Source organism: Fulmarus glacialis, unplaced genomic scaffold, assembly GCF_000690835.1.
Source record: "Fulmarus glacialis isolate BGI_N327 unplaced genomic scaffold, ASM69083v1 scaffold6901, whole genome shotgun sequence".
Lineage (NCBI taxonomy): Eukaryota > Metazoa > Chordata > Aves > Procellariiformes > Procellariidae > Fulmarus > Fulmarus glacialis.
The window spans coordinates 123,324-139,816 of NW_009190816.1; the positions used below are offsets into that span (position 1 = coordinate 123,324).

Genomic DNA, 16,493 nt, shown 5'->3' on the forward strand with positions numbered 1-16,493 from the left:
TACATCAGCCAAAATGTCTGTAGCAGCTGTTGCAATTTTTAAGCTCTTTAATGATGACACAGATAATATCCACATGTCCAATGACTGAATACTCTTTTTATTTCTTTTACAATATGCTTTTTTTTTTCCACTGCCTAGTCCTAATATTAGAACAACCCTTATCTACATATATGAAGCTCATGACATTGGCAAATATGTTACAAGGACACACTGATAAGCTCTCTGCTTCTAAATGTAATTCCTTCCTAATAACATGTCCTAGCAAAGCAGAAACATTGATAGGAATTTCACTCAATGGTATGTATCTTCCCTCTCAACTACTTGATTTTATGATTTGATTTCAACACACAATCTTGCTGTAACCTTATTCAGCCATTTTTTCCTCACATATTGTTGCAAAAAATTGTCAAACCATGATTTAAGAGCTGAATCCTGAGACAAGGTTGGAAACAGACTATCTCTATGTATGTATAGATATAGATGATATAGATATAGACAGCAATATAGATATCGATATACCTACTATATCAATGTAGATACAGATATACCTACTGGGAAACTCAGCAATGCAGTGGGGAGGCCTCAGGAATCTCTTTTAAAGAAATGGCTCAAATCTAGCTGTCATTCTCTCCATCTCAAACACACAGATTTGGAGAAATTGCTAAATACTAATTCTGTGAAGGCTGAAATTAGAGTTGATTTCAATTCTACACATAGAGATTTCTTTTTGCATTCGTTAATAAAAGATGTATGGAAGCGTGTTAAAACTAATAAATTCAATTTTTAAAATAAATTGATGCTTGATGATTAAATTGCATATTTGAGAGCAGTAAAAATGCACACATGAAAGAAAAATACATAATACACTAAAATATTATTTCTCAAAATGTTCCTTAAAATAAAATGTTTTCATGTCAATGTTAATCTCCCTCAAAGAAGTGATCGTGCTGAACTTGGACTGATTTATATGGCTCATCATACACTATAAAAATCTCAATTAATGTTCTTCATAGTACTTACAAGCTGCTTTTAAATTGCCTCCAAGATTGTAACAGTGAAAATCCTTGTACGCAGCATTGCAAACACTCCTCCTCTTTAATTCTTTGAGAACTAAAATCTTGAAAATATTTGTTCCCTTGTTCTGACAACACATGCGTGATTTATCCACACATGCCAGACATCCCTCTTTCCCCCACAACAGCAGATCCTTGCTCCCTAAAAGTTGTACAGCAAGAGTACGAATACAAATAACACTTCTAATCTGAAAAGGCCATTACCAAAATCAAATCGACGTCCCATGGCTTGGATTAAACTTTATTCCCATTTTATAGATGGAAAAGGGCAAGACACTAAAAGGGGAGATGTTTGACTGTACAAAGCAAATGATTTAGGTTTCCATCTTAAAAAAAAAAACCCAACTGTTGCTATCCGTATCTTAAATTTGCCCTCTGCGACTTGCAGTGTTCCCAGGCTCTTGAGGCTTGGTCTCCGTAGAGTAGCGGTTTCCTTTCCTCTCTCCCTCCTGTGGGGATCCTGGGAAAGAACCGCTTTGGTCTGGAGGGCTCCCACAGATCACAGTTTAAACCAGTCCAGCCCTATTCCCTTTTTTCCTTTATAATCAACATACCGTGGCAGTAAGCAATTCTGCACTAAACTTGCAAGGAAAAAAAGGAGGCCAATGTTTTGAAATATCTTTTTGTTGCAATTGAAGCCTTTTACAACCAGAAATGCTAAAGTAATAAATAGAAACTCAGTAAAGTATGAAATATAGTACTTTATGTTTAATTATGGGCATTTAAACTGATTTTAATTTCTCTCTGCAGTGAGTACTTTTGGGGTTTGGTTTTGTTTTTTACATATGCCACTCACTTATTCACATGCCTCAATGTATCTCAATAGCTACTTCACTAACAAACATGACATCTCTTGGCAATAAAAGGTTAAAATTCACTCTGCCCTCTGACTATAACAGAAATACCTTTGCAAGCTAATGACTGTAACAGGCTGGTCTGTTCCCGAATAAACATTCTAGGGATTTCCTGAGGTGTTGTTTTGTTTTGTCTTTTCTTTTTTTCCCCCCATCTTTTTAATTGAGGGAAAAGAATTTGGAGGGCACAGACAGCTTAGATGCTATTTCAGTCAAAAATGTGTATATGTTGTCTTTCTATACACTTTTTAAACTGAAAAAATACATTTACACAGCTTCTGGATATTCATTTTATAGGGGGAAAAAAAAAAAATCTTTAAAGCTTATCCAACTCATCTCCTTCTGCCAGCTTTCCTTGCCAACTCTTTCTTAGTAATGCCAGTAAATGCCAAAAAAAGTCTGGTTTAAACAATGTTTCTGTCTGTTGAAACCAAAGAGAAAGGCAGTTTCTGTTGGAGATACTCGATTTAGGGATCCCACTTTTTCTTGGGCTGCTGAAAACGCACCCTGACCATGTCAGCGTAGGCAGAAGGGAGTGTGCAACGTTACAACAGTATATGCTAGAAGCCGCTTTGAGGACAAAATTACACAGTTCCTCTTACTGGCTTTTCCCGCAACAGATTCATTTCCAGAAACTCCCCTCTTCTTTGAAAAAGGCAGATTCAGTATCTGCCAAGAAAACGGTCCTTTTCGGGGCAGGGATACTATGGCTGTCTAGATTAACACATCTAAGAGCATTTGTCTCATCGTCACTTGCCAGGAGTTGAAGCAGGCCTCCTTCAGCAGCGTTTCTTTCTCAGTACAAGATGTACCTAATGTGAAAACATCTAGGGAAGCAACTAAAGTAAATAATGTCATCTGAGAGACACCAGTGTAGGATTTCATCCAAGATTGCTGCCCGAAGGAGCCTGCCATCTCCAACACTCACACAAATGAAGTGTGCCGGAAAATAGCATCCACCAGCGTGCAAAAATTAGGCATCTCACTGAAGATCTGACCCTCCCCTAGCTAGGCAGCAGCTTTGACTAAAAAACGTTTGCTCCGGTGCCCGTTTAACAAATACAGTTCTCCTGAATATTAAAATTATCTATAGGCTTCACTTTAAACACACAATGTAAAATGCTGCCACCTCAGAAGGACAAAATCACTCCCGACAGTGATGACTGGCTGGGAAGGGTTTGGCAGGGTCACCCCAAAAAGACCATTTTTGTGCAGGACTGCTGAGATGCTCCTCAAAGGATGCGGACAGTGGAGAGAGAAGGAGCAAGCAAGGAGATGAACTCTGCCAAGAAACCGCCCGGTAGCTGCTGGTGGAGGGAGATGGCCAGAAGAGAAAGGGGGAACAAGTTCATTCGGCAGAAGCAAAATAAAGTTGATCCTAAGGCAGGAGACACAGTAAGGGCAAAGGAATGAGGGCAGGACCTCAGAGCACTTCATTTCCTGAGAGTGATTCAAACTTCAGAGGAAACAACATATTAGCGTCCTGGGACTGGGGGCAGAGGATGAAAAGGCAATGACAAAGTCAGAGCTGGAGATCTGGATGGAGCTTAATGCATTCTGGTTTGCTGAGGAGCAACAAGAGTCTACAAGACCCCTCCTTGGGTTCAGTGGCCCCGTCAAAGCCACCGTGTGTGTCTAACCGCTGTATGAGGGTGAGCAAACACATACTTCAGTGCAACCAGTATCACTAGCAGATTCATCGTTACGCTGACCAGAAATATCACAAGCACGTCCTTGCAGGACAGGGATGAGATCAAGTCCAGTAAAATGCCTGCAGACTCCGGCGGCACCCCCACCACACACACGCATCATACAAATGGAAATGCATCGCACAAATTATCACCAAATGCATTTCGTCGCCAGTCACTAAGCTTCATCACTCCACCGCGTCTACAATGCCGTAAATTGCAATCGTTTTGTTAAATTAAGCTTTGAAAGCTCAATTATACTTTAAAACTGTGTCCTTGAGGAAAGACAGCGCACACAAGGGACACACAATTTCCTCAAGATAGAAATTGAACACAAACTTTCTGCTACGATATCAAAATGATACAGATCATTTTTACCTCATCTACGCAAGCTTTTCAAAAACCATTGTCAGATTTTTTTGGCAGTCATTTTATTTCTAGAAAAATAGCAACACTTTGAAATCCTTTTGTTGTCAAGATATTACTACTGCATTTAAAAAAGGCTTATTATCAACCCTAATTATTTTTTTCTTATCAAGCTTTAAACTGCATATAACCTCTATGATTTCTCATTACAATTCTGAGAAGTGAGAAATATTCCTATAGAAGAGGTGAATCAACTGGGGTTTGAGTAAATCATACTGAAATAGAATTGTAATTCAACAACAAAGGCATCAGGCTTGTTAACAATAAGACTCAGTGGATCGACCTGCTAAATTTACCTCTTCATCCCTAAAATACACACTGAGTACAATTCAATTTACTATGGCTTCCTGAGATAAGGGTCTTCATCACAGCATAGATCAGCAGCTCTTAGTTTCCATGCTCTTCCCCTGCTCAGAGGACTTCAGTCCTTGGAAAGGCCCCAAATTCTGCTGCTGTTACCTGCAAGCCCTCAAACAACTCCTTGCAGAAGCCGAACACTCCATATACCAAGCGCATAAGGCGGGAGAGAGCCTGCGCTAGGAATTGCGTTGCGCTCAGTTTGACTCAAGGCAAGCACAATAAGAATCAAGAACAAGAGAGATTCTCCTTTTGCCTGTAAAGAAAAGGATCACATGTTCATAGCTGGAAAGCAAAGTATTATTTTAATCCAACACTGAAATTCATACCTTACGCTCGCAAGATCTGTTGCAAGAGACATGAAATAGCCAAGTATAAGCTAAATTAATTCAATATGAAAATGCCTCAGTACAAGCACTTTACAAACCCAGCATAATGCCGCATAATTGCAAGAACTTAGTTTTAGATTTTAATACCACATTGAAGGGTTGTTAGCATTAACTGCATCATTAAGACCAAAATATTTTTTCCGTTTTATTATGGAAAGTATGATCTGTTTGTTTGGGTTTTTTTTTTAAATACCAGCCTGAAAACTCATGTTAAAGAACGTCGCTTCAGCCCCATCACCTTACAGAGGAACATATGAATGGATTCCTCAAGCTCAAATCTGAGACACTACCTCATAGCTGGTGGGTCCCAGGCAGCAAATGCAGCAAAGCCCTTCTGCAGAGTCCCACCGCATACAATTGCTGGCAGAGGGAGGCCGGGTGGTACGGGGAGGCTGAGCTCGCCCAAGACTATTATATCACTGGCGATCTTTACTGGCCAAGTATGACAAAATTCCTCCCAACAGCTCAGCGTGACACAAGCTCGTGAAAGGGACTTTCACCCTATTGAGGGCTCCAAGATGGGAAGGGTGGGGGGGGTGTCTGGTGGATGGTTAATATAAAACTCTACATTTTCTGTTTATTGAAGCAGCAATCTCTCTCAATAATATCTGCTATTTATATTGTGCATAAACTATTGCACAAAACTTTACAAACTTAACACACTGTATCACTTAAGCTAAAAATGAAATGGACCGTTTTCTGGGATGAATCCCAATTGCTTAACACTTCCCAGTATGCCCAAGCGTTTCAGGCAGGAAATGAATACTAGTATATCTCGTTGAAACCAGGGCACTGATTCAGTGCAGACAGGGAAAAGAATTTCCCCTACTCAATCACCAACACGAAGATTTTATTGGTGGTCCCAATTCCAGGAATTTCTCAAGCCTGTAGCTGCTATTTAAGATCCAGCGAGTCCCTAGAACCAGGATACACCTACTGACGTTTCTAAAAAATTCCATAAATGAAATGATCGGATTGATCGATTGGTTAAACACGTGTTCGGGGCTGGCTGAGAAGCAGCAAACCTGTCTCCTCCATGAGGACCCCCTCTTGCACGAGACAAGGTGAGAGGGACGGCTTTAAGCTGATTTTGCTCACCCAGTGATGCAATCCAGCCCTACTAGCGTGGTCACAGACATTCAACCAGAACCAGAGGAGAGGACACACTCCCTTTCCTATTAGCTTCCATGCGAAAATTATACCATTTCTGAATTAAACAAATGCAGAAGAGTTATTAAATAGTAAAGCATATTTGAACTAATTAGTCCTCACAGTGGCCCTACCAGGCAGGGGTATAGGTATAATAAAAAGCAAAAGAATAACAGATTGTTTACTAGGCTATTAAAGTAATGACTACCAGGTTACTAATTAAAGGCTCAAGGAGCAGATCTCCCAGAGAATTTTATCGAGGATTAGTGCAGTTTCTCACACCGCTGAGGCTGTCTGTGCCAAGCTACATTCCCAGCTGATGACACAGCCTTAGCAGCACGCACAGCTCTGCCTCTTATATTCGATACTCATGAGTCATAAAAATATGGAGAGGACTATAAATTCTGTTTATGCCTCTCTCTCTTAAGATATGTAAAGCAACTATGTAAAAGAGCTATGAAAGCTGTCCTCTCAGTCTTCAAAGACTTGTTTAAGCAGCACTGTATGATTCCTTTTAATACAATTGTCTGGAAATCTAAACTTTGGTAATTATTTCAAACGAAAAGGAACAGCAGGAGGCTCTGTTGAAGGGAATATAAACAATTATCACTTGCACGAAGGCTATGCCAGTTATGAAATAAACTTGAATGAGTTTTCTCTTGAAAACAGTAAGCACTAAATTCATTATCTGACATATCAGGCCTCTCAGTTGTACTCCACGCGTCAAACCCTACCGCAGAGTCACGCGAGAACACCAAGAAATGCAGCAAAGAGGGAAATGAACCGGCACAGAGATCTTGTTAAATTGGGGTCTTTCTAATGGGTGCACCGATAACTTTATAATAATATTGAAGCTGGTGTGCACAGGATGATAGACTGGACTATGATAGACTGTGCTTGTTCTGCCAGTTTACAAGAGAAATGCAGTAATGCAAGAGCATAAAGATGGAATCAAATGAGTAAGGCTCTCCCTGCTTGGCAGATTCGAATATGTTCTTGAATCTCCAGCATTATTCCTGTGACTTTTTAACAAATTTAAAGTTATTTCTTGTTCTTTCCAATGATTTTTTTTTTTGTTTCAATGGCAAAAATCCCTATTTCAGTAGGTGTTGAGTTAGGCCCTTACAGTAAAGGCACAAAAAAACCGCAAAAAGGTGAAAAGAATCAGTGTAACATCCGATATATTTGATAGATCTGGAGAATCATAAAGATAACTAACAACTGTCAGAGCACATGATGCTTTTACAGATAGTGGAGAATTTCACATTGAGATTGAAGTAATCAGTGTCCAAAATGACATACAGATAATCAAGATTCTGATGTTTGTTTATGAACACAATCCATAACACAATACCTCCCGAATGAGGCAGGCAGAAATGCAAAAGCTACTTCTTTGCAAGCTCAATGAGATGCAATGCATGCTAAGCAGGAAAAAATGGTAATCTTCTGCCACTTTACATGCAGAATCTTTTGAGCTGTGACAACCATACAGTTAAGAAACAGAAGAAATATGGTCTAAGTATGTATTTATAGTGGGCCTTCATCTTTATCTTTGCATTTCATTGCTAGAGTTCATATTCAAAGTATAACATAACACCAAGGAAAAAAAAAAAAAGTGTTGCTACAGGAAAAGGAACTCTGTCTTCTCATCTTTCTTTTCTCCTTTTTTGAAAACACTTCTTTAAGATTTCAATTTGCAAACCTGATTTATAACAGCCCAGCCAAAAGAAGGAAACTGATTCACACTAGCTCAGAATCTGGCCTTGAAAGCTTAAACTTGGTGAAGCAGTTTTAATGTTCTCTGAATCCATTCCTCCCCCTTCCCAAAGGGAAACAAATTTCTGATTTATTTGGATTTAAAAGTCATCGGTGTTGGAGTCATAGCTGTTCTTCATCAGGGAACCCTCTGCAGGTCTTCCCTTTCTGCCCACCATGGCCATCTTTCTTTTCCTTCGCTTGTCTCTAACCCCAACAGCAACGGATCCAAATCTCCTGGTGTGTGGAAGGCCATCCAGCATCCACCACCGAATGAGAGGTCTAACTCTCTGCAAGGTGGGGGAGATGTCGCTTGTCCAATATACTTTTTATATATTGAGCTCGGTGGCAGTACTTTAAACGAGTCAGGTGAGAGTCACTGTGATTCAACTTCAAACTTCTTCACTGAACGAGTGGTCAGGCCTTGGAACAGGCTGCCCAGGGAAGTGGTGGAGTCACCATCCCTGGAAGTATTTAAAAGACGTGTAGATGAGGCGCTTAGGGACATGGTTTAGTGGGCATGGTGGTGTTGGGTTGACGGTTGGGCTCGATGATCTTAGAGGTCTTTTCCAACCTTAATGATTCTATGATTCTATGATTCAAGTGGATTAAGGGTCTAATCCTTTGACAGGTATATTGTGTTCATCTACTTTCTCATCATTAATGATTTTTAAGAAGTTACACAGCAAAATTGTCCTCTATACATCACCCAAATTTAATGTTAAAAACCAAATTCTCCGCATCATTTGAAAGCAACCTGGACTGGCAACTTGCAAACTCAAAGCAACCTAAAGCATTTCAGGGCTTTCCAGCTTCTCACGTGGCTCTTCAGAAACCATGCTCAGCTCCATGCTGCCTGGCTACAGGTCCTTCAATACCTGCCCAGTTCAGCTACATTCAAATTTGTCTTTTCAAATGGCAATCATAGCCTGACTGGAGCATACACCTACGTATGGAGCAGTTTAATATTGCCCTCAGACGGATACAGAGATCAGAATTACAAAAGTATGTGCATAAGCATCAAAAGACGCAAAGCATCAGCCAGTAAGGAGAGTTGCACCTAACTTGCTCGTATGCTTTTAGAAACCTCAGAGGATTACATCTTTCAAAGCACTTGATCAGCCTCATGATTATATTTGAGTCCTTGCAGGTGCCAGCAATGGCATTATAGATCCTGCACAGCCAAGGCGAGAGAAAAACCCCACCCCTGAGTGACAGATGCCACAACCTGAGGACTCTATGTTTACTTGCATAATTGATCATATCACATATGCACAAAATGCTTTCAATTCCCCAGAAAATTAATGCATTTTAAGATCTGGACTAAACCCTGGATACAAAGCCAACTTCATTAATGACTGTCACTCTGGGAGAAGGAATGTCAGCTCAGGGCAATGCCACACTGGGATCCCCCCCAGCATTACAGCTATTTCATGTCTGCCCTGGATGGTCTCTGGCAGGCAGTGTTTTCCCACGTTTATGACCTTTTAAGCATAGAAATGGAGCCAAGAAACCCTTAATGCCCACGTGAGATGCTTCCTGCGTAGCGCTTGTCTCTCCAAGAGAAGGCACGTGCTTCAGGCTCTGGTCTAACGCAACCAGTATTACCTGACCTTCAGCTCCTGGGATGCAGGGATCTGGCACACATTAACCAGTGTGTGTCCCTAACAGGGTGTGAGGATAAAAGCTGAAGCCAAACAGATGGTCCTCTAAAAATCTTCCCTAAAGTGTTCTGTGTGCTAAAACATCACTTACCCAACTTTCATCAAACTTGGCTTGATTTGCAAGTCTCAAGCCAAGTTTGAAGAAAAATATTCAGCTGGAAACATGTGGGGAAAGAAGTCTTTTTCCTGCACTCGAATAATATAAAAATGAAACAATTTTGTTCAAACCTTTGAAAAATTTAGGAAAAATAGAACCCAACCCTCTTGGGTTTAAACCAAGCACTGGGGAAAAAAAATCAACACAGAATGCAAAGTGATGAACAAATGAAAGAGAGAAGTGGAAAGAGAACTGGAGCTATAATGTATAATGACCTATCAACACATTCTATAATGCACACAAAATTTCAGCGAAGACGGAAATCACATCTGCACGGAATATGGGCAGCTATTGTTTGAAAGCAGAGAGCAACGTTGCACAACACTTCAGGGTCCTGATTTCGCTGCCACACGCCTACAATACGGTTACTCATCAGTAGTCCTGACTAGCAACAACTGGATACTCAAAATAGTAGCCACTAATTTTAGCAGCGTGTTCAGGATTAGCAATGGAATATTATATCCAGTTAATAAAAGAATTTAACCGGGCACCATTAAAATATTCCAACTGAAAGTGATCTAAATTCTCTGAATTCAACAAAAGATGCCAGGAGAAATGTTAATAACCACTAACTAGATGAACAGCATCGTACAGTTGCAAAAACATACAGGCATTTCCATAGTAACTTCTCTTAAGTATACATATTTTATTTTTTAAATGTGCTTTGCTATATAATGTGTTTGCATGAGCATATGCATCTTTTTAAACAAGAAAGAAGCAGTAGCATTTCTGAAATAGTACTACCGCAATGAGATCCTGGTCTTGGTCTCTTACAACTTCAACTTGGGGTGGGGAGGGCAGGGAGAAAATCGATCTGCCCAGTAAATGATAGGTTCTCTCCAGAAACAAAACACTACATCTATACTTAGGGAAAGCCAAATTCTTTAAATATAATTTGATTACATGTCTGATTTTAAAATTGGATTTTTCCTACCATTAATTTGAACTGTCATTCTTAGGAAGTACCTAAATCGTTAGATGTCCTTGAAAAAGTACACCCTAACTGTATTAAAGTAAAACCAGGTTATAGCTAAGTAACTTTTTTTTCTTTTTTCTTCTCAGTAAATGTAATTTTATTGCTGCTGGTGAACAGGCCTGCGTGTTTGTGCGATTAGACAGTGTGACTAGTTTCAGCTTTTTTGCTTCTGCTCTGCACAGCGTACTGCATAGATGGCCCTCAACGAGAAAGTAATTAGCTTAATAATAATTCCTGACAGATTCTGAATGAGATATTCCAACAGATATTGCACTGACTCCTGGGGTAAATAAAAGGACAGTTTTATCTTCAAGATGGGAAAGAAAGAATAAGCTGCACTAAATGACTAGTGTGGTTTCTCGGGGACTAATTGTTAAGCAGGAGTATTTACGATCAAAGGGTTAGAGAATGGGGCTATCATTGCGAGGCAATTATCTATACACAAATAACTTTAATACTTTGGCATTTTTATAACCACTATCTTATTTATTTCACTATATATTCTATTGCAATACCATTCCCCTGGTTACAAGTACACAGTACTTCATATTTTTTACTTCGTAGAAAATTAAAATAAAACGGAGGAATACTTTGAAGTGAGTTGAAGAACAATAGGTCCTATTTAACCATCAAATACAACAGTATTTAACTTTTGTGCGTTTGATCAATATTTACGTGACAAGCTATTCATTACTCTTCTCCTCTACCAATTTAATGCTGTTGTTCTTCCCACAGCTGATCTGCACTTTTGTGTTATAACAGTTTCCATGGAAAAGAAGCATTCAAAGAAAAAAAGTGCTGATACAGCACGTGGATTTTTCTACCAAACCACAAATCTTTTCTAGTGTTCATCTTAAACTGAAAGCAATTCTGGGAAACAAATTAATGATATAAATCACATTATCATTACTCACATAAAGACACTCTGGTTTAAGTCTTTCAGAAAGTTACAGTGAGTAGCTAGAAGGACTCTATATGGAGAACGCCTGTTTCTAATTAAATGATCTAAAAATAGAGTTGCACATACATCTAGGACCAAGCCATCTGTGTTATCTCCCTAAGATAAGCTATTATACACCCACAATGATATCCCTTTCATCACTGCAGATACTCAAAACTAGGACTGGCCCTTCTTTCCCATTTAGGAAGGGAAAAAGAAGAAGGAAGCAAAATTTTAAACCAGACAAGATTTTTTGAAGGTCAGATCCTTGTTTTGAAATCTCTTTTCACACCTACTTCTGTCAATCAGCAGCATGATTCAAAACCGTGTCCCACAAACGGTGGCAGTCTTTTAAAGTAGGATTTCTCCATGAAACACTTTCCCAATGCAGTAGAGAAAGCTGTTTGTAATGGGCTGTCTGGGCTGTTTGCATTGTTTGCGTGTGATGTTTTTTGCTCGGGTTTTTTCTTCCTTTTTTTTTTTTTTTGTGGTTTGTTTTTTTTTCCTCAACTATTTAAAAATTTAACTTTTTTCTCCGCATTCTGACAATTAAAAGAACAATATAAAAAGTAAGCTGGAACAAAACTGGACCTGAGTTAAAAAGGTTGGGTAAGAGATTCCCATGACATCTTTGGTGACAATAAACAACAACAACCTGTCTTCATACTTCAAGCAGGAGACCAAGGAGACAGAAAACAGCCCTTTTCTCTGAAAAACAGCTACCCATATTATCAGCTAATGTCTGAGGGGAGAAAAAGGAGGAAAGCTTATCGGGGCCTGTCAAGGGGGGGGAACAATCCCTGCTTAGTCAGAGCAGTGAGAGATTATCCCCTCGCTAGGCACAGGGAAAGCGGAGCGTGAAGGGAGACTCGCCCCCGACGCCCTCCGCAGTCCATGGGACGGCACTGGGGGACCATCTCCCATGACGGGCTCCAGGTAATGCCTCAGGCGGCATTCAACGAAGCCATATTATTTACACCTTTCCTTAAAGTTCTTGCCGTCAGACTGTATTTAATCAAACGAACGTGTTTGTCGTATTTGCCCCTCCCTCTGTTTTTGGGGCTGTTTTGCTGTTGTATGATATAATCTGAAGCAATGTATGCTAACCTCTTTAAAAAAAACTATTTCACTTCAAGCTTCCATTTCTGCCATCAGAAATAAGAATGACACTTTACAATAAAAAAGTATTCATTTCAACCAAAGACCTTACCCATTTTCGTACATTAGGTAAGTAACTGTTTTAGACAGCAGACTCTCTACAAAAATATAAAAAATATGCTTATAACAGATATGATGAAAAAAGTGCATTTACTTTCCCCTACAGCCTTCCAGTTGTTATACATCTTACAATAAAATAATAGGCAAAATGAAGACTAACCTTTGAATAAATGCCATTTACTGGTCTCCACTGTTCTCCATTCAAAAGGAAGGGAACTGTTATCTCATAATCTTTTGACTGGTCCTTTGGCATCTGCTGTCTTGAGGACTCCAATTTGCTGTCCACATTCTCACCTAGGGACAGGGAGAAGCGCTTCATGTTAGTCGGGAACAGCATCTGACAACATGAACCTTGTTATTTAAGGGACCTGGCAGCATATTTCAAAAGGAAATAATTCAGGAAAAGAATTATACATTAAAACATCGTAGGGTCATACTGTCAGTGTTGAAACCTACACACATTTCTGAGAGCTGGGGTTCTAGGAGAGAAGTGTGGAGGTGATTTCCAGTGCTGATTAGAGGGTGCATTTAGCAGCAGAAGGCAAAGACTGTACATGAGGAGTAGCGATACCAGGATGCAAAGATAAGGAGTTGGGATGCAAGACTTAAATAAAAAAATTTGGAGAGGTATTGGCACCACTATTTAAAGTGTTACATTAATAATCACACTAGGTTTTTTTTTTTTCCGTCGAAGATGATAGCGGGGGGATGCAGTAGGTGGCTGTCTTCTCAGTGTCATCATTAAGAGGGTAAGCAAGCTGCAGGGATTTAGGAGAGATAAGATTTTATCAGGACTATTTTTCCATAATTAAGGTAAGAAATTAGCCTTGATCATTCCACTCCCCGATCCCTCTTCTCCCCATCCCTCTTCCCAGACACAGTCGCACTGGATCAGATTCAAATCAGTGGTGGTAGGAGGGGGGACAGTGCCCCTGGGCGTGTAACTGCAGCCCTACCCTCCGGGGTGAACAAACCCTGCGGTTGTATGACACAGCCTCCCTAAGGGCAGCCAGTCATCCCAGATTTTCCTTTATGTCCTTCCCATTTCTGCGGTGGGGTCAGCTGGTCCTCACGCTTTGCAAGTTGGAGCCACAGCATAGGTGTAACAACCCGGTTTGGGGTTCCTGAAAGCTCCAGGTTTTTGTACACAGCAGATTTACCAGGTTTAATCCTCAGTATTTTATTATCCCCCAAACGCTTCTTAATGCGCCATCTTACTCCGCTAGACATGGAAATGTACAGTTGTACTCCATTTTAACAAGTCTGCACTATGTACAACAAAAGACTGAATATTTACTTAGCAGCCTCAGCATTTCTATATGAACATGCAAGGAGGTCACGAAGTACTGAGGACCCCGTAACATCAAGGATGCACGTTCTCATTAGTGGGAAAAAAAGAAGTCTGGAAGAGAATAATGAAACAAAGCTCTACTCCTACACAGTCAGATGTCTTCAATTCATACTACAATGTCAAAAAGCTATTTGCATGCAACATTTATCAAGTGTTTTTCCTCTCACTAAACATACTAATGGTATCGTGCCTGTCAAAGCAGAGTCCTAAAAAACAGTACCATAGTACAAGAGCTGGAAATGGTATTGAGAATAAATCTTAAAGAGAAGATAGGGATGGCTTCCAGGTGCCGTGGGACAGTGAAAACGCTAGTGGGGTTTGCCACACTCTTGACCTACCATCACACTCAGCCCTCTGGTGCACTTGGACCCCCGAGGACGAGACCTGAGTCTTCGCAGGTGCTCTAGAAATGTGTCCATCCTCCATTAAGATGGAGAAAGGCCAGCGTTACCGGTCTTCCTCTTCCCCCCCATCGCCTTTGAGCTAGGAGGTGCAGAGGGAAGGTGATGGAGCCGTGTTTTAGCAGCTCAACCCCGGCTCAGGGCTGAACCATTTTATGGGAGTGAGAGGAGAGCTGTAGGGTCAGATCTGCCCACACAGCCCAGTGCTCAGTACCACCATCCCAGCAACCTGACCTGGCCTCTCTGGTCACCTAACACTCTCTGAGGATCAAGAGCTATGTTTTGGGCAGAACGAGCCCAATTTAGGCACTGTTAGAATTAGCTTAAAAACATCTACGCAGTCATTAGCGTTAAGCTGAAGTGAGAGGAAGGCAAATCCAGTATTTTCCATCATGCTTTTAAAAATACGACACTTTCCCTAAAACACCAAAAAAAAGACTAAAATAAAAAGTATATTGGGGAGAGGAAAGTTGCTTTTTATACAGGTGTTCCTGTAGAGAAAGGGTTCTCACCCCATCCTCAGCGGAGCCCAAGCCCAAGTGACAGGGCTCTGGGAGCACCAGCCCTTGGAAGGGATGCTCCGAACCCCACGAACGATTGGGTTCACCCTGCGGAGGCATACGAGATACCATCTCATCTGAGATGAGATACCATCTCATCTGCCTAGGAGGGTCTAGACAGAACCTCACAGCTCTTTATTCTGATTATCAGGCATGAAGCTCCCTGCACAGAACAGAAATTTATGAAGCATATCTCAGAGAAATGAGAAAAGTTTGGCTCTAGCCCTGTTTTTTTTTTTTTCCTTGGCTCACTAGAGCAGTCTCAACTATATGAATTAAATGACTCAGGCCCTTCTATTATTTTGTAGGATTAGCACTCTGAAAGTTTCATGAAATCTAAATTTTAAGAAACCCTATGAGCATACTTCTCCTCCCATGGAAGGAAGCTCCCGTGGAGCTGCAGCTAGGTATCAGGAAGCATCAACATCTTTCTGGTACTCCTACATGTGCAAGTTATTTCGTATTAATTCTGCAAAGCATTAACATCACAACATTACCCGAAAGAGAAGAAAAAGGAGAGCATTTGGGCACAGATGTATTATTCCCTCATTACATGACGTGGTCCAGAAAGTGCAACCGCTATAAAAGTATCACGGGAAAAGGGAACAGTATCTACACAAAGTGTCGTTCAATTTTGCCACTCCTATTCTATCATGACAAAGTGATGCTTGTGGTGCATAACAAAGTAAGGTTACAATGAGCAAATTTAATCTTACACACATGCTTATTTATCTGCACATTGAAAATGCATATTGTGCAGAAGCGTTGATAGTCTGGAGACAGACATCAAGACAGGTTTATAGGCAGCAGTTATATCTTTATTGGAAAAGATAATTTATTTGGGGGAAACAAAACAGACAAGCTTTAGGGTTTGCAAACTCTTCTGAAGCCATAGCGTTTATAAAACACAAGATCAATTTCTGTCTAGTTGCTTTCCTTCTGCCAAATATTTTGCTGCTTATCTGAATGTTTTTATTTAAATTATTGGGTGTGATAAAAATCACAGCTTCCTGCAGAAGGCGGAGAAAGCACTGCAGCCCAGTCTCGGGGCCTCATTCTGAGGAGCACTTGGGCACACGCTTAATGATATCCACTTGCTGAACTCCCAACCGTTCTCCGTGTGATATGTGCACGTTGCAGTTTCTTTTGTAAATCACAGAACAACATTTTTCTGATTTAAGGTCATTATATTTACATACTATGTATATTTCTGAACGACTACAAAATAAAGAAACCTGTATAACTGATAGGTAAACTCCAGATCAGTCTTTAAATATAAAAGTAGGGGGAAGATAAAAAGGTAGATCCTTTAAATAGGATTCTGCAGCCTGATTGCAAAGCTTCAAAGAACACGTTGCAGAAAACAAGGGATCACAGCCAACGAAGAACGACCCGCACATGTCCGCCTGAGACGGGAAAGATGACAGCATCTAAAGGGCCACTGAGCCCTTTAGACCGAACAACGGGATGCAGACAGAAAAGACAGGAGTAGAGGAAGACTCGAAGTCAGGAGAAAAAAAAAAACACAAAAACAT

At 40.4% G+C, this 16,493-nt stretch overlaps 1 protein-coding gene across 1 annotated transcript in view; it reads right to left on the bottom strand.

The window, feature by feature from the left end:
- Nucleotides 1-12,952, bottom strand: part of LOC104083075 (disintegrin and metalloproteinase domain-containing protein 12-like) — a gene marked incomplete at its 3' end in the record, with an annotated part of 135,807 nt that extends 122,855 nt beyond the window's left edge. The window contains exon 1 of the mRNA XM_009586439.1: nt 12,807-12,952. Coding sequence (XP_009584734.1) covers nt 12,807-12,899 — 93 coding nt within the window. The remainder of the gene's footprint in view (nt 1-12,806) is intronic.
- Between the last annotated feature and the right edge of the window lie 3,541 nt (nt 12,953-16,493).